This window comes from Gambusia affinis, linkage group LG12 (genome assembly GCF_019740435.1).
Source record: "Gambusia affinis linkage group LG12, SWU_Gaff_1.0, whole genome shotgun sequence".
NCBI lineage: Eukaryota > Metazoa > Chordata > Actinopteri > Cyprinodontiformes > Poeciliidae > Gambusia > Gambusia affinis.
Window position 1 is genome coordinate 10543303 of NC_057879.1, and position 20745 is coordinate 10564047.

The 20745-nt window shown below is 38.3% G+C and overlaps 1 protein-coding gene across 1 annotated transcript in view; it reads right to left on the minus strand.

Annotated features, from left to right (window-relative positions):
* dnah9l (dynein, axonemal, heavy polypeptide 9 like) overlaps positions 1–18429 on the minus strand; it is a 28181-nt gene extending 9752 nt beyond the window's left edge. The window contains exons 1-49 of the mRNA XM_044134247.1: positions 18169–18429; positions 17587–17664; positions 17459–17514; positions 17252–17372; positions 16983–17152; positions 16261–16483; positions 16055–16171; positions 15774–15860; positions 15503–15661; positions 15303–15386; positions 15041–15199; positions 14785–14907; positions 14489–14611; positions 13869–14093; positions 13561–13779; positions 13235–13408; positions 12992–13117; positions 11587–11694; positions 11372–11503; positions 11132–11292; positions 10099–10255; positions 9836–9981; positions 9622–9738; positions 9393–9531; positions 8649–8741; positions 8334–8528; positions 7890–7967; positions 7554–7686; positions 7224–7351; positions 6863–7011; positions 6616–6766; positions 6396–6527; positions 6141–6314; positions 5855–6059; positions 4548–4713; positions 4332–4434; positions 4037–4174; positions 3831–3932; positions 3507–3668; positions 3275–3358; positions 2900–3009; positions 2644–2806; positions 2384–2507; positions 1960–2102; positions 1700–1861; positions 949–1008; positions 691–864; positions 459–605; positions 37–150 (exon numbers count right to left, since the gene is read on the minus strand). Coding sequence (XP_043990182.1) covers positions 37–150; positions 459–605; positions 691–864; positions 949–1008; positions 1700–1861; positions 1960–2102; positions 2384–2507; positions 2644–2806; positions 2900–3009; positions 3275–3358; positions 3507–3668; positions 3831–3932; positions 4037–4174; positions 4332–4434; positions 4548–4713; positions 5855–6059; positions 6141–6314; positions 6396–6527; positions 6616–6766; positions 6863–7011; positions 7224–7351; positions 7554–7686; positions 7890–7967; positions 8334–8528; positions 8649–8741; positions 9393–9531; positions 9622–9738; positions 9836–9981; positions 10099–10255; positions 11132–11292; positions 11372–11503; positions 11587–11694; positions 12992–13117; positions 13235–13408; positions 13561–13779; positions 13869–14093; positions 14489–14611; positions 14785–14907; positions 15041–15199; positions 15303–15386; positions 15503–15661; positions 15774–15860; positions 16055–16171; positions 16261–16483; positions 16983–17152; positions 17252–17372; positions 17459–17514; positions 17587–17664; positions 18169–18429 — 6855 coding nt within the window. The remainder of the gene's footprint in view (positions 1–36; positions 151–458; positions 606–690; positions 865–948; positions 1009–1699; positions 1862–1959; positions 2103–2383; positions 2508–2643; positions 2807–2899; positions 3010–3274; positions 3359–3506; positions 3669–3830; positions 3933–4036; positions 4175–4331; positions 4435–4547; positions 4714–5854; positions 6060–6140; positions 6315–6395; positions 6528–6615; positions 6767–6862; positions 7012–7223; positions 7352–7553; positions 7687–7889; positions 7968–8333; positions 8529–8648; positions 8742–9392; positions 9532–9621; positions 9739–9835; positions 9982–10098; positions 10256–11131; positions 11293–11371; positions 11504–11586; positions 11695–12991; positions 13118–13234; positions 13409–13560; positions 13780–13868; positions 14094–14488; positions 14612–14784; positions 14908–15040; positions 15200–15302; positions 15387–15502; positions 15662–15773; positions 15861–16054; positions 16172–16260; positions 16484–16982; positions 17153–17251; positions 17373–17458; positions 17515–17586; positions 17665–18168) is intronic.
* Positions 18430–20745: the final 2316 nt, after the last annotated feature.

The window sequence follows — 20745 nt, forward strand, 5'->3', positions numbered from 1 at the left end:
AAAGTGCGGTAAGCTGAGTTTCTTTGGATTTACTACCCTATTGAGTGTGTTAAGAGCTGTGTTAGCGGCTTGTAGAGCGGGTTCTGCTTTGGCCAAGTCGTCCTCTGTCTCCTGTTGCTGCTTTGTCACACTAGCTTGAATTGCTTCCACCTAAATAATTATGAAAAATTACAGATTATATACAGTGCCATTCTGCTTCCCCTTAACTGCTTCCCTTTCACTGCAGATATGATGTAGCTACATATATAATCTGGTGCAAACCGTCAAATTTAAACTGAAGCAAAAGTTAAATGTTTTTACCTTCTTAGAGAAAAACGTTATATTAAATAAACCTTATACTGTGTTGTACTAACAATAATTAGCTGGTGGCAAAGTATTAAAGATGCAGAAATATGATTCACAATAACTGGGAAACAGCTTGAAAGGTCCTAAAGACCATTATGTCACATATTTTATACCTTCTGCTCCTCAGCATCAGCCACAGCTCTCTCTTGGTTAAGCTTGTCAGTCTGTTGTCCTATCTTGGCAATCAGAGCTTCGATATCTGAGTTCCTTTGCCACAGCTCCACTTCCTGCACTGCTAACTTCGCCTTGAGATCCTCCACCTATCAAATATAAAAACTTTAAACAATTAAAAAGGAGCGGATAACATATTTTAGTATTTTCTCTGTATCATGCACATTTTCTGACCTGTGACGCAGTATTCTTGAGTTTCTGTAGTCCATTGTCTAACCTGTCCATTTTCTGGGACAGCTCCCTGCGTTTCTTCCGCAGCAGGTTGTCGTACAGCTTCATGAACTCGAGGAAACTCTTCGGCGTGGTGTAGTTGAAGTGCTTCTCATTCTGCTGATACTTAACACTCACCTTTTAAAGAACCAACCAGTAAATCACGCTCATAAAAAGATATGAGGATCGATCATCTCTAATGAGCTTTGCTGTTATTCTCACCTCATTGACACTCGTATGAGCGTAGGAGATGAAGTCACTAATGGAGACCCTTATTTCAGGCTGTGCAGAATGAGCATGGGAAGAGATTGAGAAAATAATTACAAACAGTATCAAACCTAAATTATGTTTTGATTTGTGAAAATCTACAAAAGAAATGAACATACAACTCTTCCACTATTCAAGATTGTTATAAAGGCTACCATATTTTGCAAAGGTACGCCCCTTGAACTTTCTCACATATATAGCAACCAAAACATTTTAGTTTGTTCTATGTTGGGTTTTTAAGGTCACAAACCACCATAAAAATACAGCACAACTAAAAATGAAAAGAACGCTATTGTTGAATCAAAGTTACATTAGGTTTCATATAGAGTTTAGGCACAAACCATGAAGGGGACAGCAATATGTAGAAAGCAATTCTCTACTCATATGAGAGAAATTAAGATTAAATGTTGCCAGTGAAGGAGAGCTAAAACATCACAACCACCTGGTGATGGTAATTTCATGCTGTGGGGATGGGAAGATTGAGGGAATAAACTAAATGGCAGTCCTAGTTGCCATTTAGTAGTCAATAATGTAGTCAGGTCTAATGTAGTCATTTGTACCTTTATGCACAGTAATATGTTGGCATACTATATAAAATCCCACTAATTAATTCTGATTTTACTCACTGTAGTTTAACGAAATGTGAAAAAGGTCATTTGTTATTACTACTTTTTGGAGGTATTTCTGTATTTTAATATGTTCTCACCTCCAGTCCTGGTATCTTTTCTATGAAGGTAGTACTGACGGACTGCAGAGCAAGTTGAGGCCAGGGGTGAAACCAGTCGATTGCAGTGCAGTTAACCAGAGCCGGAAACTTCCGCGCACGTGTACGCAACGTGAATCCAACTGGTGAGAAACATAAGACCACCTGAAGAACAAAAATGATGTTAAAACATTAGTTAAAGAAGAGTAAGCATGAACTTTTGAGATGTGAAGTTATTAAATTTAATGGATGAGATTTTAGACCTTAAGCTGTCTTCTTATTCGCTCAATAAAGAAGGTCCAGCAATTGTCTCTGCTGTCTGTGAGTCCTAATCCCCTTAGCTCCATGCGGATCGACGCTACAATCATATCTACTTCCTCATCGTTGAACAAGTCAGGAATGTCTCCTGAAACACAAACATATATGCAAAGAATCAATTTTTTCTACTATTGCCTAAAACATTAAATAAATAACCTGCTGAGATCAACAGAGTTGTGTGAATCAAAAATCATAAAAGAGTTTATAGCTATCACAAAAATGATCCAGTTCTGAGATTTTTTTACATTTTGTTTTACCTTCTAGCCTTACTAGAAGTCCCTTGCTATAAAAATTAATCACTAGGCTGAAAACCCAAATATGGCTGATCACATTTGACAACCTTGTGCCTTAAAAGAACAGTAAACAAACCTGAGGCCAGCATATCATTGATGAGCACCAGGAAGCGTTCATCTGGAATCTGGGCATCGGTATGTAAGAATACCGTTCCAATGTTTTTCACTCCCACTTTTATATACAAGGCAGCTATATCGCTCTGCAGATTGTTCAGACATAGATAATAAAGGTAAGAAAGACATGAAAATATTGTTAGTTTCTGATATACAGTTGTAAGAATAGAAGCTTAAAAATGGGTGACAGATTTTGATGTGTTTTGTATTTGGTGTGTTCACCTTCAGGTCATTGATGCCATATCCTTTACGTAGTGTGATCTGAAAGACCTCCAGCGAGCTAAGAAATGCAGCCAGTCGACACAGACTTTGCTTTCCGCTGCCTCCTACCCCCACCAGAAGGGCGTTACCATAAGGGGCCTCCAGGATGCGACTGATCCGACAACTGAATCAAAACAGAAGAATCGAACACTAATTGCTTGGCTGGTGTAGGTCCATAGCTAAAGTTGGCAAACAGGAGTCTGCGCAGGTTTCTTACATATGTTGGATTGCTTCTTCAAACAGTACTAGGTCCATGACGGCATGAAGCTCGTTGTAATGCTCCAAAGCATCTGCCAGTGTCTTCTGGAGCTTCTCCCAGTCGGAAGCCTGACAATCGGGAAAACAACAAAGTTGCTTAAAGATCCGCTGTGCTGGTGCCACAACAGCAGAAAAACAACAGCAGTTAGTTTTAAAGAAAAAATTATTCAGTTAGCAAATTATGATGCCACTATACTTAGGAGGGACATGACGACATAATTTTAGCCCCAAGACTCGAGTGATGGCAAACTGTTCTTGTTGAGGAGTCTGTTAAAAACTACCTCATTGAAGAGGCTATGAGTTTTATGACATACATGAGTGAATAATTTCATACCTGGTGATAACGTGGCTCTCCTACTCCCTGGAAAAAGTGAGAGTACACCAAAGGCTGATGGATAAACATGGAGTCATCTATTCCCTGAGAAGAAATGACAGTAGGAGTAAGTATGGAAATAGAAATATATTTTCCATAGTCTGTTTTCTTATCTTTGAAAATACTTAAATTTCCAGAATATTTTATGACTTTGCAGAAATCTTAATATAAAGATAAAAGCACTTGCCGTTACCTCAAAGTATCTTTTCCCAGTGTCCAGCAATATTTTATTAAAGAGTTCAACATCCTTCTCCTCCATCAGCTTGTCAGAGTAGACTCTGGAGCTCTCATGGAGCCACAGATAGACCAGGTCCATGGGATAACGGATACATTCTGGCAGGGCAAAGAGGATACCCTACGCACCAAGAAATCATAGAAAAAACATCAGCTTACATTTAATAAAAGTACTAATTTTGCTGAATGAACAACTGAGCAATCTAAATCTCTAGGTGTTTATTTTTTCGTAATTTTTAGAGATTTGGTAGAGGATGAAATGACGGTGTACATTATTTTCTACCTGGAATATATTGGAGAGGTCTCTCAAGTTGAAGATATAATGGAAGCGTATGGCTGTTGGGAGGAAGTTCTGGCTAATCTTTTGATGAAGACAGATAGCTGCCTAGATGAGAAAACAACAACAACAAAAAAAACCTAAAGATTTGACTTCTGAAACATGTCCAAATGAATAAGTAGACAAATGTTGCTATGAAGCTGTAGGTGAACCTGAATGAGGGTTCCAACTGAACGAGAGACTCCAAAGCTGAATCCTCCTTGAAGGAAGTGAGCTGATAGGATGCTGGAGAAGATGGTAGCCAATGCATCAGCACCAGGGAAATGTACTGCAAACACTGCAAAATGTCTCTGGAAAAAAAAAAAACAAAAAAAAAAACATATTTTTGTTACAACTATTGCATTTTTTTTTTTACTTTTTCAACTAAAATCCTTCAAATTGCCAATATAATGGCGCATGTAAATTATGGTGAGTAAAGGATTCAATAAAGTCTGTGACTGACTGTACCTGCAATCTGGGGTTGATAGAGAAGCTTCCAGCTGTAGGGTTCATACAGGTGATATACTGGCAGTTGTGTATTTCCTTCAGGACCAACTTCTGTCTGTCATACCTAAGTCAGTAATTTGGATTTAGATAAACCACCACACTCTGGGTAAGATGCTGGACTGAACTGTAGCTATAAATTTAAACAGTGGTGCTCTTTGACTGTCTTGCAATATTTACCAGTGACTATAGTCAAGATGTTGGCGAATGAGTGTATGTGGTTGAACAGTCCCATAGGCATCCACCTCGGGCATGTTGAGGTCATCTATGAAGTAGATGAGCCTCTTAGCGGTAGGAGGAGCAAATTTACGACCAGCTTTTTTCTCCAAAGGTTTCTCCAGAACACCTGAAGGACATGCAGCGACTTAGAAAATAAGCCATAATTTGGTACATTTAGCCACTAACATCCAAAGGGAATGAGCTGCAACATTTGTCACATTGCAACCACAAACTGCAATGAATTTCCTGGGATTTTATGTGATTGACCAACACAAAGCATTACATAACTTTCAACTGGAAATAAAATCACATCCTTCAATTTCTTTTACACATTTAAGATCAAAAAAGTATGGCCTGCAATGTTTTCAAAACCGTTTTATTTTGATAATCCTGAACAAAATCCAGTGCAACCAAATGATTATTAAAAAAAAAGCAGCTAAGGGGATTGTTGTAACTGGAGGAATGAAAGAGATCCACAATTAATGTAGGAGGATCTGCTAACAGTTTACTATTTTTTGTAGATTAAACAAACAAATAGTGAACTTTTTGGAAGACTAGCAAATAAAAGAGATGTAAGAAAAAAAGGTAGTTTCACATAGAGTTTGCAACAGGCCATCTAGGAGACAAAGCAAGCATTAAGAAGAAGGTGGTCTGGTCACACAAGTGTACATCATTATGACAGTCACAATCACCATGGCAACACAGAATAGGGAAGTTGGCCAAAGGTGATAGGAATCAGGAAGGAGCTACCTTTAGATCAGTCCTGGAAGAAAACATGTTACAAGGAACCAAAGACTTAAGACAGAGGCAAAGGTTCAACTTCAACACTGAACATGCAGATTATTAAAGTTTTTTAATAAGGCTTGAAACTTAATGGTCACAGATACTATCCATCCAATCTGACTGAAGTTGGAAAAGAAAACTAACAAAGTGACAAATGTTGCAATTAGATGTACAAAGTTGAAGGGGCACACCATCAAAGACTTGCAGCTGTAATTGCAGCAAAAAGTGGCTCTATAATGTGCATATGTGAAAATTCTGTATAATTCTTCTATGTCACAATTATGGACTAATTCTTAATAGACTACCGCATAAAAATCAAGTAACATACATTGAAGTCTGTAGCTAACACGACAAATATTTAGGGAGTTTGAATACTTCTGCAAGGCACTGTAATTCTTCTAAAGTCATCAAACTTTCATTCTGGGTTTCAGTTTGATAATCCAGTATTGCCTTATAACCATTTCTAGTTTTGCAGCGGTTCTTACGTTGTAGCATGGCTGAAGTGGTGTAATAATTGAAGGGCACTTTTGCCACCATGAAGTCCTCTTTTAGTTTGGTGACTTTATCACTCACAAGGATGGTTTTGCCCACGCCTGCGTTGCCCACCAACATGACAGGTTTTCCTTTTTGTAGCAGCAAGTCCATGAAGTACGTTAGACAGATGGTTTCTGGGGTGTGAACCAGCACTGTCTGAAAATAGATGTTACATGTTACCCTAAATCAATGACTTTGACATTAACATGTAGAATACTTGTGATCACAATCACAAACCTGCAATGGGACATCAGGTTCCAGCTCAAATAGCACCATTTTCTCACTCCAAGGTGTAAACTTTTTCGTCTCAGAATCAATGTAATAGTCAAAGACTGAGCCTTGAGAAGGAAACTTTACAGCTCTCATCTCTTTAGACCACCAGCGGCTGAACTCAGTGCGGTAATCATTCAGCTGAAATGGATATAATTGAAACACAATTGTGTGAAGTGGTTTAATAATGTGTATTAATGCCAGTTCATGATCACTACACACATGATCCTGAAAGAGAGCGCCTCCGAAGGCCCAGACACAGGCGAAGACAAAGTAGATCTCATACAGTTCTCGGGGGGAGTCTGGTGGAGTGTTGTCCTCTGTCAACAGGCAGTCCAGCAAGGAGCAGAGAGTCTGATTGACCAAAATATAGAGATGTTACAGTGTACTTGAAGGGACAACAAAAAAGAGCCTCAGACCTGGAATGATTGAGAAGACTGACCTGAACCATGCTGTTTTCTGGAATGGGGGTGATGGTTTTCAGGTTACAGCGGACTTGCTCCAAGCAGTAAGGCACATACTTATCAAACAAAATGGTGAGGTTGGCTCGCTCTGATAGGGCCTGTCGGGTTTCTATCCAACTTGCCACATACCTGTGAAATGTGATGTGTAAATCAAAAACCAAAAGACTGAAAAACAACTAATACATACTTTATGGTGTGAGTTTAGGGTTATCCCTGGAGTCTTACGAGCTCCAGCCAAGATCTTGTGGGTTGACGAAGAGTATTCCTGCCCTGGACACTGTGGCTGGGGTGGCCGCCCTCAGATGGGAGATCTCAAAGAGCAGACGCATGGAGGAAGACAAACTTATCCGTTCATTACTGGCAAGAGTCAGAACCTGAAGAGTAAGAGGACTGGAAGTATAAGTATACAATATATGCTGAAAGAACAACATCCCAATTCAGTGACTTGGAATGAAATATAAATACAAATATGCCTAAAATGTAAAAGGTGGGTTTCTCTGACTACTGTAAACATATATTGTAGCAAAACACCAACATAAAAAACTTTTTTTTTTTTTGTATTAATTAACAAGGAATGATGTCTCACTTTATTGTCATCCATAACTGTGTTGAGTGACTCGATCCACATGGGGTCAATGTCCCCATCTAAAACAATCCATTTTGGTCCATCTTGGGTCACTGAGGTCAACTCTCTCATGGTGTTGGAGAAAAGACCTAATGAAAGAAATAACGAGTTTAATATGGAGCAAAATCTATTACCTATCAAACAACAAGAACCCCCTAATGTTTATATCATGTTTAAGTAATAACAAGGTTTAAGAATTAATTATGCTATGAACTGGAACGGGATCTCTGTTTATTTTGACTATGATCTGTGTTTCTAAAACTTTTTGTAAAAAGTGTTTAAGCCTCTCACCATCTTTCCACTCTCTGGTAGCAGGATGCAGATATCCAAACAACTCATCTGTGGTTACAGCTTTGGGGTTGATATCAGTCCATACTGACTTCTTCTTCATGATACAATATGTCCTGTGGAGGGTCTTCAAGATCTGCAAAATAAATAAAAAACAAAAGCCAAAAATGACAAACACAAAGAAAACAACTCTACCGTCACAGTTAATTTAATAAAATAACATATGTCAACAAATATGTTGATTTGGTACAAGGTAAGAGGTTAAAACACTGGGAAAGTCTTTAAAAATGAAAACCAAAATTTTGTTTTGTTCTTAATGCCATTGATGAGGTTATTGACCTGACTTTTTCCAGTTCCAGGCCCACCCACGACAAATACAGAATGCCTGACAGCAAGCAGCTCCTCCAACTGAGTCACCTGAACAAACATAAACCTGCAAATATTAATTGCAGAACTTCATGCAGTTAAACAAACACAGTCCAACATAACTTCAAAGTGAAAGTAAATGTTAAAAACTTAAATTTTTTACATTTACTTGACTCCCACAGTGTGTGTATTTATATACTGTACGTATGTGCGTGTGTTTGTATTTGGAGGGCACCCCACTCTTCATTTTCACATTTTCTTAGATTAAAAACTCATTTATCTTTAGGTTGAGGTCAACATTGAGGAGAAAATTGTAGCACAGAGTTGGTTTAAAATATATCTCATTCAATGAATGTACCACCAACCTCTATTCAGTCATTCCATCTAAAGTGGAAAGAGTACGGCACAACTGCAAACCTTAAGGACAAAATTTTCTTCAGCTTGGAGACGCAGTTCACTGACTGACTGACGAACGGCGTTTTCCAGAGTGGGATCTTTCTTCCTGGGCACATCCAACTGAGGGAACAAGTCACTGATCAGCCCAAGGAATATGGGCACATCACTTGTCACTATCTTTGGCAAGTTAAAGTCCCTCAGAGCTCGCATCAGCACCTGGAGAAAAAGTGATGAAGCTTGAATTTGTCAGCAAATGGTAAAACACCTGAAAAAAAAAAAAGATCACTATGTAAATTAAAGCAGCTGTTTCAGTCAGAAACAGAAAGTGAGGCTCACCTGTTCTTCAGGTCTGTTACGTTCCTCACGCTTCAGGGACCCAGCTACAACCAGGACTGATTTTATAGCTCTTAAACCCCAATCATAATGATCCTAAAAAAATAAGGAAATATAGGCTGTGCAAGTCAAAAACAACTAACAATCAGCCTACTAATTGTAGGCTGATTAGTAGGCCTACAATTAGTAGGCCTACAATTATATATCTGATATATATCTGATATATCAGATATATATGTCTGATATATCAGACTGATATATCAGATATATATGTCTGATATATCAGACTGATATATCAGACATATATTCAGTCTGATATATGTCTGATATATCAGACTGATATATCAGACATATATCAGTCTGATATATGTCTGATATATCAGACTGATATATCAGACATATATCAGTCTGATATATGTCTATATTCAAATGTGTAAGCACAAAAGATAAGTAAAACTCTGACAATGGATAACAGTGATAATAGTATTCCAGGTATCTTGCGCTTTCTTTATTTTAGTTTATCAAACGGGGAAACAGAAAGAGTTGGACTATAAACACAACATGTACCAGGATATACTATAGTTGTTAAGCTGATAGCTGATAAATTAGATTAAACCCCCAGCCTAAAATGTAAATAATGACAATTAGTCATAAAATAATCTTCACATACAACTTTTTAAGAGGATGCCAAACCATTTTTCAAATAAATTTTAGGTTAGGGAATTTTACATATTTTTATGTGCGTACCTGTTTTGACAACAGCTCTTTGCACAGAGTATAGAGACTGATGAACTTGCGTGCCAGCAGACGCGCATCAATGAACCCTTCAGCCACCAGCATGATTTCACAGATCAGTTCAAAGTCTGGGATCACCATTGCACAGGGCCTGAATTTTAGGCATTTAGGCAAGAGATAAGAAATTTCTGGTATACATGTACCTTTGCACTGAAAACCTCTATTTATCTTGGTATCAGACCTGAACAGAGCCTTAAGGTTTTCTGGGAGTTCTGCCCTTCCAGCATAGCCCGGGTTCAGAGTGATGAAGATCCCCACTGTTGGTTTCAGCTCGATTTCCTCACCCAGAAACTGAAACCTGCAAGAATAAACTAATTAATGTGGGCAAAAAAATGTCACCCAACATTACAAAGCCAATAAAAAATACAACACACCCTTGATAGATAAATGCATACCTCTGTTTTTTGTTGCGCACAGCATCTTGAATAGTCTTGACCTGCACAGCTACGACAGACAGGACATCCACTGAGATCCTGTTGAATTCATCAAAGCAGCCCCACACTCCTGTTTGAGCCAGACCCTTATAAATATTACCTATGGACTTTGGACACAGAAAGGAGAAGGATGCAGAATTCATAGCATCACTCATTTTAGATAAATGAAGAAAAAAAACTGCCACAACAGAAATTGGGAAGAACACGTTTGATGTTAATGATACCTTATAGTCCATTTGCTCTGAACAGTTGAACACATACACCATGATACCAAGGGAGCGTCCCAGATCTTTAGTTGTCTCTGTTTTACCGGTGCCAGCCGGGCCTGATGGGGCACCACTCATAGTCAGGTGGAGGGACTGGGTCAGGGTTATGTAGCACCTTATTGTGGTGGGGTTGAGATTTAAAATTGATACAGAAAGCAAAGTCAAAGTCCAGGATCCAAACAATGTGGATTTTAACCACAGCGGATTACAATAAAAGTATTGAATATCCATCGATATTAATCATAGTAGAAAAATGTACCCATATTAACTTGCAAAAGATCACTTAGGCTTTTTCACATGTTGTCATGTTAGACAAACATTTTATTTTTAATATTTAATGAGATGAACAAATGGAGAAAGAAGCTGGTGAGAGCTGTTGTTCAGATGGATAAAAAAGGAAAAACTTGAGACTGGGGTTAAGGTTTATCGTCTGGCAGGACAACAGCTATATAGCTGTTGTCCTGCCAGACGATAAACCTTAACATATTTGTTTATATAAACAGCAAGAGCAAAATGAAGCATGTTAGATTGGTCCAGTCAAAGTCCAGACCAGAGTATAACTGAGAATATCAAGCAAGACTTTAAAGTGTATGTTCTCTGCTACTTTCTACCAAAAATGCTAATTGGTAAAGATTTAACTAGCTAAATTTGCAAAGAATTTAAAGACATACCCCCCTAAAATTTATTATGCACTCCTTTTTCCAGTCTATCTCACAAAATCCCAATAAAATACAGAAGAATTTATGGTGGCATCATGATAAATGTGAAAAAGGTTTGGAACATATGACTACTTTTGCAAGGCATTGTATGAAAAACAAGAACACTTATCTATTTCAAGGTAATATGTATTAAAATGTGGACTCTTTCTAATAAGCATGCAGTGCGAGGCCATTATTAATACCTCCTTCAGGTCTAAAATTTGCTCTCTATAAAATAAAGATCATTAGGAATAAGAATGTCATGAGTGGAGCTTACAACAGAGGCTTCCTACCTATCAGTAAGTGGGGTGATAACCAGTCTGTTTGTGTTTCCCAGGTACTCATAGCTGAACTGGAACTGGGCGTCACAAATGTTGACACAACAGTGTCCTGTTTCTTCATCCCAGCGATGCCGTAACTGAGACAGCCATGCGAATGCCTGTCCGTTCGTCACCTAGCAGGTGAACACAGTAAAACCAATAGTAGACGCCAATAACTCTTATATCTATTATTCAAATAAGGTGTTTAAGAACCTTTTGAGTGATGAGACCGCCAACCACATCTCGGGCGTGAACATCAATGGTGCAGATGGTCATTATTTTTTGTCTGTCTCCAGGACTTAAATCCCCAAGCAACATGTGGATCAGTGAGTTGAGCTGTGTGATCTTGAAATTGACAAAAATCACTTATTCGAAGTGCCTCTTTGTAGACCCACCAGTATGAAAAAATTCGGACTTTCTGACCCTACCTGTTTTTTGTTGTAGTCTTTGAGAGCTGTCTCAAATCCTTCCTCCACCCTCTCAAAGGCAATACCCACATCTGTGGCCCACCACACCTGACTACCAGTTAATGATACCTATTTGTGGGGAAAAAGAAAACAGAACACGCAGGAATAGGGTCTTACTTCTCTAACTTTTAATAAAGGTCTGAACGAGGAATGGGTTTGCAAATTAACCTGTGGCTTGAAAACCTACATATAAAACAACGGTTGCTACATTTTTTAACATGTAACACTGTTTAGTGTTGCACTGAATAGAATAGAATACAGTTGCAAGGATTCTAATTTTTTTATTATGGGTTATGTTTGATAAATAATTTTTCTATTGAAATTAGCTTTTAAGATTAGAAGGGTTTGCATAACAAGATATGTTTAATTTAGTCGCAGCAGTAAAATTGAATTTAATGGGAATTTTTTAACATTACTTAGAATTAATTGATCAGAGGATTATAGAAAAAATTAAGTTTCTAAAATAGTAAATATTTATAGACAGTTCTTACTGAGCCCAGGTCTTCTCAGATGCAAATGTCCTGCACTAAAAACAATTGTTATCGTATGAATTTACAAACAGTCCAGGTAGAAAATTAAATACCACAAGATCATGTCTAGCATGTAAGGAGATTTAAACATTTAAACAGTCTGTATGAAGGATAAAGAAGAGGAGTAAGGGTTTTTGAATTAGAGACTGTTTTGTATGATCTAATTATTGCTAAATCAAGAACTCAATTTGACATGGTGTCTGCAGCTTTCAGGGAGTTACATGTCAGACTTTTAAAAACACCATTTTGATTCAACTTTAAGTCAAACATGGATTATGAAAAAATAACATCACCTATTTAGCTTGTATTGGGCTTAGTTGATAGGACACTTCAGAAATAATTACGAATTATATCTAACTATTAAACTGTAAGTTTTAAAGCCACATGGGCTACAAAATACAAAAGAGACTGACTTGGATTAGGTGGAATAACACTGCTCTGTACAACAGACTGGGTGTGACGCCTGATCCAGGGCTTTTGTTTTGTGAATGTAAAACAATTATATTTGGAAAATATTATGTTAAAATAATAAGCTATTATACAACATTTGCAGGGATTTTAAAACTCATTCATTCATGGCTCAAATTCTGCAGGAGTGGCTGCTGAAAATAAAAATAAAAAGTGTATGGGACATAAATCACGACTGCCTCAAGCTGTCAACCCCCTTTTTCAATTGTTTAATCTTCTTATGCCGACATTGGTCAGTATAGGTATGGCTTCAAATATCAAATGAGGAACTTTTCCAACCATAACTTCTTTACTCAAATTCACATCTATTTTTGATGAAAGAGAACCTATCCGTGTTTCAAAATCTACAAATATGCAAAAACACAAACCTGTGCAGGATAATCAAAAAGCCACTGATCTCGCGGTTTGTCCTCATAGGCACCAACAGCCTCCTGTATTTCTTTCCTGACTGTACAGCGCATGCTGCTCTCCAGGGCATTTAACCAACACTCTGCCTGGAGAACAAAAGGTTCTATAAATTAATAGGCATGTATATATATATATATATATATATATATATATATATATATATATATTTATATATAAGCTTTGTTTATAGATGTATAATTTACCTGTCCTTGACAGATACACGCCTCTGAAAAAAAAACATATTCTCTCTCCCGGCTGTACATCCCAATAGCAACTGTCACTCCATCTTCATCTTCATCTTCTTCTCCGGCCTCGTCTGAGTCCTTGAAGCAAAGGTCTGCTATGTTGTCAAACAACTTCAATAAATGGCGGGTCACCTGAAAATTACACCCAGTTTTCTTCATTTAAATCTAGATGAAGCACACTTTACTGCTCCGCACACATACTAGGTCAAAATTATTTATGAATGCGCTATGGTAACATTTTATGGATCTGCTGTTTTTAAGACAACACCAATAAAATGTGACACCTGTTTGGGCTGTGTTCCCTTTGACACAATCTCCAACAAATCTGAAGCTGAGACGAAGTAAAATCTGGGGAATGTGAGTCTCTTTGTTTCCAAATACTCTGCTAGGGCCTTCTCACACACAGAGAGCCTCTGCTGCAAGGTTTCCAGGCTGTCCAGGAAGCCAAGCTTGTTGGTTACATTCACCACATTACTGTCCTGCACCACTTCAATCATCAAACTCTATAAAAATGAGACAAAAAAACAAGATGAGGGGATTTAAAAAAAAAGAAAATGAAAAAGTATGGACGTGTGTTAGGCTGGGTGTTAACCTGAAGGTCAGTGTGAATTCCTTGAAAGAGCTCTGCAACGTTGGCCAGCTGGCAGCGAATGTCATCGCTGTTGGTGAAGATGCTGTTCAGGTGTGCCCAAGTCCTCTGAACAGACATCCAGGTTGAGATAACTAGGTCAGCCACCATTAACTTCCTCTGCCATCCACTCACTTCTGACTGGAAATACTCCACATATTTGCTCATCAGGATGTTCTGGAGTTGCACCTGAAGGTAAGTGAATACGGCAGATTCACAGCTCTTGTAGAAAGCTGCTCTGATGTAGTCACACATTTCAGCATCTTCTTGTTTTTATTATATTTTTGTTGATTGGATAACTCTGATTTCAAAGAGCGACCAAAGTGATCAAAGTGTGCTTGAGTATAGTTTGCTTATTTAACAGAAATGCAAAGCAAAATGATGTATTGCCTTAGAAATGTACTCATCCCTCTGAAACCTTTGCTGCAGAGGTATGAATAGAGGCTGATGGAAAAAAAGAAAGCTCTGAAGATTTGAAGAAACAGGAGGTTGCATTCCACTTAATCACTTGGGATTATCAAGTCTTGGAAGTCTGAGAACCTCCACCAGCACGATGCTGTAATGGATCCATATAACAAACTAACCTGGTTGTCCTCCAACGTTTCGATTAGATTCTCATCGGCTTTGAGCAAAGGTGTTCCAGTGCTGTTATGAGTCTCATATGACAGCGACATAACACTCCAGGTCTGTGTTATCTCTGCCAGAACCTATATTTCAAATGGATATAGTTCAATAGGGATAAAACAGCAATTTTGACATTTTCATATTGACACCCATGTATTTTCTTTGAAACAAGGTAGACTCAACATGCAACTTTTCTTTAAGTTTATATTCGGCAACTTTTTATTTATTCAAACAGCATCAACTCCCTGCTTCCTACCTTCTCAATGCCCATTTCTTTTACAGCTTTGTCCACTATGTTTTTAACTTCATCCTCTACACGGTGTAGCTGTAATTCCAACAGGTCCCCCAAGGTGGTGCCCTCTCCCATCACAAACTGTACCTGAGGATCATAGAGGAGATTTGCTGTGCTGTGGTGGTGATCAGAATATTTGAACCTAGAGAGAAGTCTGCAGGACAGCTGCATGCAAAGAATGCAGAAACGCAGCACAGCGGGAGCGTATCGGTTCTCATACTCCTGTAGTGTTCATAAGCTGCTGCCAGTGTCTATCTCTGATGGCAGAGTTCTGCAGCTCGTTGACAGCTCTAAGAGAGGTCAGCAGGTTTTTCACGGTTGATTCTAGACCCAGATAAACGTCCCACGCACGCACTTCCTTATCTAGCATCTTCATCTCCTGCAACAAAAAGCAGCAGTGCAGTGAGAGCATGAAAGCGAACACGTTTTTCACTGCCACAAATTAAAACAGGTCAGGCTTCTTAAATATATGCATCACGTACTTTAGCGAAACGTCGGAGCTCCATGTCCATCAGCTCAACGTTTATCTCTTTCCATGACGTTTTTGTCCACTCTTGTATACTTGTCTAGTATTGAAGAGTTTTTTTGGGCAAATTTTAGAACATTTTTCTAAACCACAGTAGTAAAAGATCATTTTTAAAAAGAAACTATTAGAATATCTTTTATGTCTAATAGCTGGTACCTTTACAAAAATGATCATGTCCCAGACTGCTTTGACAAGTATGATATCAGAGCGACACTGGCGCAGCTGTTTGTACTCTGGGAAGCTGACCTCAAATAAATCAGCTGTGTCCTGCAGGTTCTTCATTTCCATCTCAATCCCTGCAACTGACTGATGACACTAGAGAGAAAGTTAGTGGTTCAGGTGCTGTTGCACCTCTGCTACTTTGTAGAGTTTCATTATTATAACAGTGTTCTTAATATGATGCAAATGAACCTTTTCCCTGGTTTACCTTATCAATAAGGTCATATGGTTCCTCCACATTGATCTTGAAGATCGATTCAGTACGAAATCGCTCTCTGAACTCATGCTGCTTCACCTAAAATGTAAGCATTTGGAAAATCTATGATGCATGTAAATTTGCTTCAATTTCAAAGTCTATAAATGTGGTATCTGGGTCACATAAATAATGTAGGAAAGGAAGGACAAAAGCTAATATAGGTATATCAGATATCAAGCTCCTTGTGGGTGGTTTCCAGACCGACACCTGACCTTGCTCACACCTAGCCTCACCTCAAAGCGAACACATTTTCTGCGTATCACTGAAACTTCGTTGGACTGCAGTGGTGCAACTTCGTGTTTGACCGTGAAGGCAATTTTTCTGACACTTTTCCACTTCTCAGGCAGCTCCTATGTTTTGGAGAATAGGGGTGAAGAATTTCATGCGCTGATGGCCGGACAAAGCCCTTTCTGTAAACAGACTTTGCATAGGAACAAACCTCCAGCTGTATGTAGACACTTTCTGGAAGTTGCTGACCATAGGACTTGAGTAGCTCTGCAGTTGACTTGAGTGGTTTGAAGTGCTGTTCATTACTGAGCTGTCTATCTCGGATGGCCATGAGGTGTCCCATTATGCTCACCAACCCTGCATAATCCCCATCTGATACTTTTGTAGAGAGACCTCCAGCTGTGTTCTCCAGAAAATGGGACAGCTCCTTCACACTGTGAAATAATGAGTCACATAAAGACAGACACAAGCTAATGTTAGCCTAGCTCTGAACTAAACCCCTCCACCTAAAATCTGCAGGACGAAGAGATGAGTCTATTGAGAATGTGAATTGAGTTAAATATATCTTCGCATATAAAAGATGAGTGTAAGAATGTCTTTGTCAGAACACTGGGGCAGCTTTCTAAACTGAGATAAAACCCTTGCTGGTACAGAATGTTAAGGCTGACATGCCAAAACTCTGGTTGGGTCAAAATATTTGTTGATATGGAAAAGGAAGAAAGACTGCAGAAAATTTAGACCTTGAAAAGAACACTTATCGAGGGGGTTGAGACAAAATGAATCTTGATTGTCAGATCTAAAGTCTAGATTTTTGGCTATGGTCCAAATTACGACCATTACATTAAATATTCAAAACCAATTTCTACAACTATTTTGTACTTCTGCAAATGATTTCTGTGGTGAAAAAGAAGTCATTGTTTGTGTTTGTCTCACCTTTGATTTACATGGTTCAGAAGGTGCTCTTTGAACATCCAGCTCCACTTTTTGATGACATTCATGAGTGTGTGCTTGAAGGGACGGATGTCCAGCTGCAGCCAGCCACAAAACACCGTCCTGTCCTCCATTTTGCTCACCCGAACATACAGAGACTCAAAAAGATTAATCTAGATCAGAAAATTATCCAATTACTCTCACTGCATTATTAAGTTCTCTGAATGCTAGAATAACAATATGAATAATTAAGTCAGATAAGTGGAACACACTTGATCTTTAAAGTTCTCTAAGGTGGGCGGGCTCTTTTTCAGTTCATAGTCAGCATACAGCTCGGCTTCCTCCGTGCTTAACACGTGGCCATAAAGCAGAAACTGCCTCATAAATTCAGACCTGAAAGAGCGAGATAAAAAAGGAGGACAAAATAAATAAATATACATCTCTGCATAGAGGAGATTTCATAAAACAAATCATCTGACCTGTCATCAGTCCAAAGGTAGCGGTAGCTAGAAAATGATGCCTGATACTCCCTGACCTGAAAATCAACACAACGTTTATGGTTGTGTACTAAATAAATAATACATAAGTCTCAAGAAAAGAGAATTACCTTGGCAACCGCGCCTCGTGCCCGTGAGAGGATGATATGACACATTTCTGACAAATCCTCCATTTCATCTATGTCAAACTAAAGGATGAGAAATCAGGGTAATATAGGGCTTTACAAAACTTCACATACATAGAAACCATTGCAGTTTTGATACTTTTCAACCACAAATATGTATTTTATTTTGCCATTTTAGGTCATACATTAACTGTGCCTAACACAAAACAAATCATTAGTGTTAATTGGATGCAGTCTTGAAAACGTTCTGAAAAACTGACTTTTCTTACTATTTTTCCTGATAAGATAGCATAAGAGCTGTAAAAATAGATACATTTTCAAGTTTGAAACCTTGGAATATCGTTTTCTAAATTAACAGTGCTTCAAACTTCTTTACAAATTTATCCTGTGTTTATTAGTTCATTTGTTCTGCAATGTTCTCCAGCAAACATTTGGGGAATGTTTGCTGGATTAACTCTCACAGACACTTGCAGCAAATTTCAGATTTTGAAAGATTTGAAAATCAGATGAATATTTCTTTAAGGCAGTGTACTTTCACAGTGAATACATAATCTAAATGCATAGTACCTGATAGTTATCCATCTGCTTGTGTTTTGCCACTCTGGGTATGAAGGATCCCATACTTGTAATGTTGGTCACCATTTTGTCCACAATATCATAGAAGGTTCCATCGTGACTCAAATTCAGTGAAGGGTCAAAGGTCATTTCATTGCTGTTGAGTATCAATTTTATTTCAAAGAGGGGGGTAATGCGCTGAGCTGCGTCTGTGTTGTCCACGAAGTACTGCAGGGAACAGCGTACTGCGTTGGAGAACCCTGTCACGATCATCCGGTCCACGTACTCTGCGTACGCACGCCATTCACAGCTGCTTTGATCCGTCACACCTAGCAGAGACTGGTTCTCCTGGATCACAGTGAACAAAAAAAAACACAAATATGTGGTTTTTTTGAAATATAATGCTTAGCAAGAGTATTTAAACCCATTTTAACCATTTTAATTTTTTACCTGACAACCTCAAACTTTCATAGATTTTTTAAAGATTTTACATGATAGAGCAACAAGAAGTAGTACATAAATATGCATTGGAAAGAAAGGAAAAGTGCTTTTTCAAAGTTTTCCTAAAGAAAAATATACATGTGTTCTGGATATATATTCAGCACCCTCTGCCGTGAAACTCTTTCAAAAAAATTCAATGCATCTCCACCGTGAAACATGATCAGGCAGTATTGAGCTCTGGGAATCCATTTCTTTATAAATAGGGAAAGTGCTCAGAGTTAATGTGAAGATCCATGGAGCTTTTTGTGACCCTTATTTTATGTTCTAGAATACAAACGTGAGCATACCAGCAGGAGTTTGTGTATCTGCTCCCCTGTACTGCTGATGAGAGCCTGTTGTTTGGAAACACTGTCCTCAATGTCGGAGATGTTGAGAAGAGAGGACTCACGACTCTTTCTGGTGATGAAAGCCCGGCTGCTGAATTTAACCACGAGGGCCTGAATGGCTTCAATGTTAGCTTTGCTGTTCTGGACTCGACTAGAAATACTCTAACAACAGAAAAAGAGACAATTGTATTCTGTAAATATGTTCAACAACAGTTTTTAAGCAGTTCCTAAGGAAGGAAAGTGCTCAAAATAGGTTATTGTCTTGGATTTTTGGTTGATATCCGTTGAATGGTTTCACTTTACTCTGCTATTCAGAACATCTTCATGTTCCACTCTTAGCTCCTCCTCTGATGACGGATTGATGAATCTCCTTGAAATCTGATAAAAATATTCACTACCTTGACCACTTGTTGTGTAGTCTGAATGAAGTCCCAAAGGTCATCCTGAGCCCATGTCAGTTCCTTAAGGGCTGGTTCCAGATGTTGTCCCACACCATCCATTTCATCTTTCACCAAGCCCAGCTCTACTGCCAAGATGGTGCTTTTTAGCTTGTTGTACCATTGGGTCACTAAGGTCAGTGTCTGTGTGTACTACATGACAGGAAGAAGCACAGACATGATTATTAATATATTTTACATTAACAAAATATTTAACAACAATAGCTGCCATAATGTCCACTGTGATGTCAGGATGCTATTAACCCACCAGGTATAATATCTCCTGCTTTGAATAGAGATGAAGAGCTGCTTTAGGAATGTTTTGGACTTTCAGGATGCTCAGATATTTCACCTCCTTTAGCACAGACATCAGCTGGGGAAAACAATGTTAAAATGACGTTGAACATTTAACATTATGAAAATGTATTAAACAGTTTTTTGTGCTGCATGGAATTGCTAAAGTGAGTCACCAATCAAAGCAAAAGTAGCTGATATTTTAAGTCAGGTGTCCTAAAATCCAGGCCTTGAGGGTTAGCGTCCTGTATCTTTAATTAAGCAGAAAACGTACATTTGCTAGTCAGCTTTTCTGCTTGGATAACTAACCTGCAAACTAACCAAATTTAGATTGTATTCCTATAGATTATGACATTTCTGGAGCTGGAAATATTTTCAAACTGACATATTTTTCTATTATTCAACCAAGGAACACAAACTAACATTGTTAAAAAAACACAATATTACTAAACCACAGAGTTAGTTGTAGTTTAATGTGTTTGATAATTCTAGCTGTATTGTTCTCTGAATTTCGGCAGATTTTTCAACTTATTGTTTGCGTGGTCAGTGTAATTTAAAACAATATGCTCTTATTAGTACTTAGAGCATTATTGTTATTTGAGCTTACAGCAGGACTGAAGTTGACTTGGAAATGGCCCGTATCAGTGTCCAGTGTCAACAGTGGCTCTTTGAGATGCAATTGGCAGATATTCTCCAGCCCCTCAGTCCACTCAGTCAACAGCTCCTCATCATGCTTTTCCAAAATCTCAAGAGCATGTTCACACTTCCTCAGCACCTCGTCTGCATCTGCACTCCCAACAGGCCTGTGAAATAGAACAGGAACAACTTTGTTATACATATAGTTTTAAAACCCAATCACAAAGTGTTTTAGAACAGAATATAATCTTTATTGCCATTGTAACAATAAAACAGTGTCCAAAAGAATTTTGGTGCAGTTCTCCAGATAAAAACAAGATTCCTTCTATTTTTTAAAAAACTAGACAATAAAACAATTACATTATGCACTTATCCCTTGGTAAAAATTAGCTTAA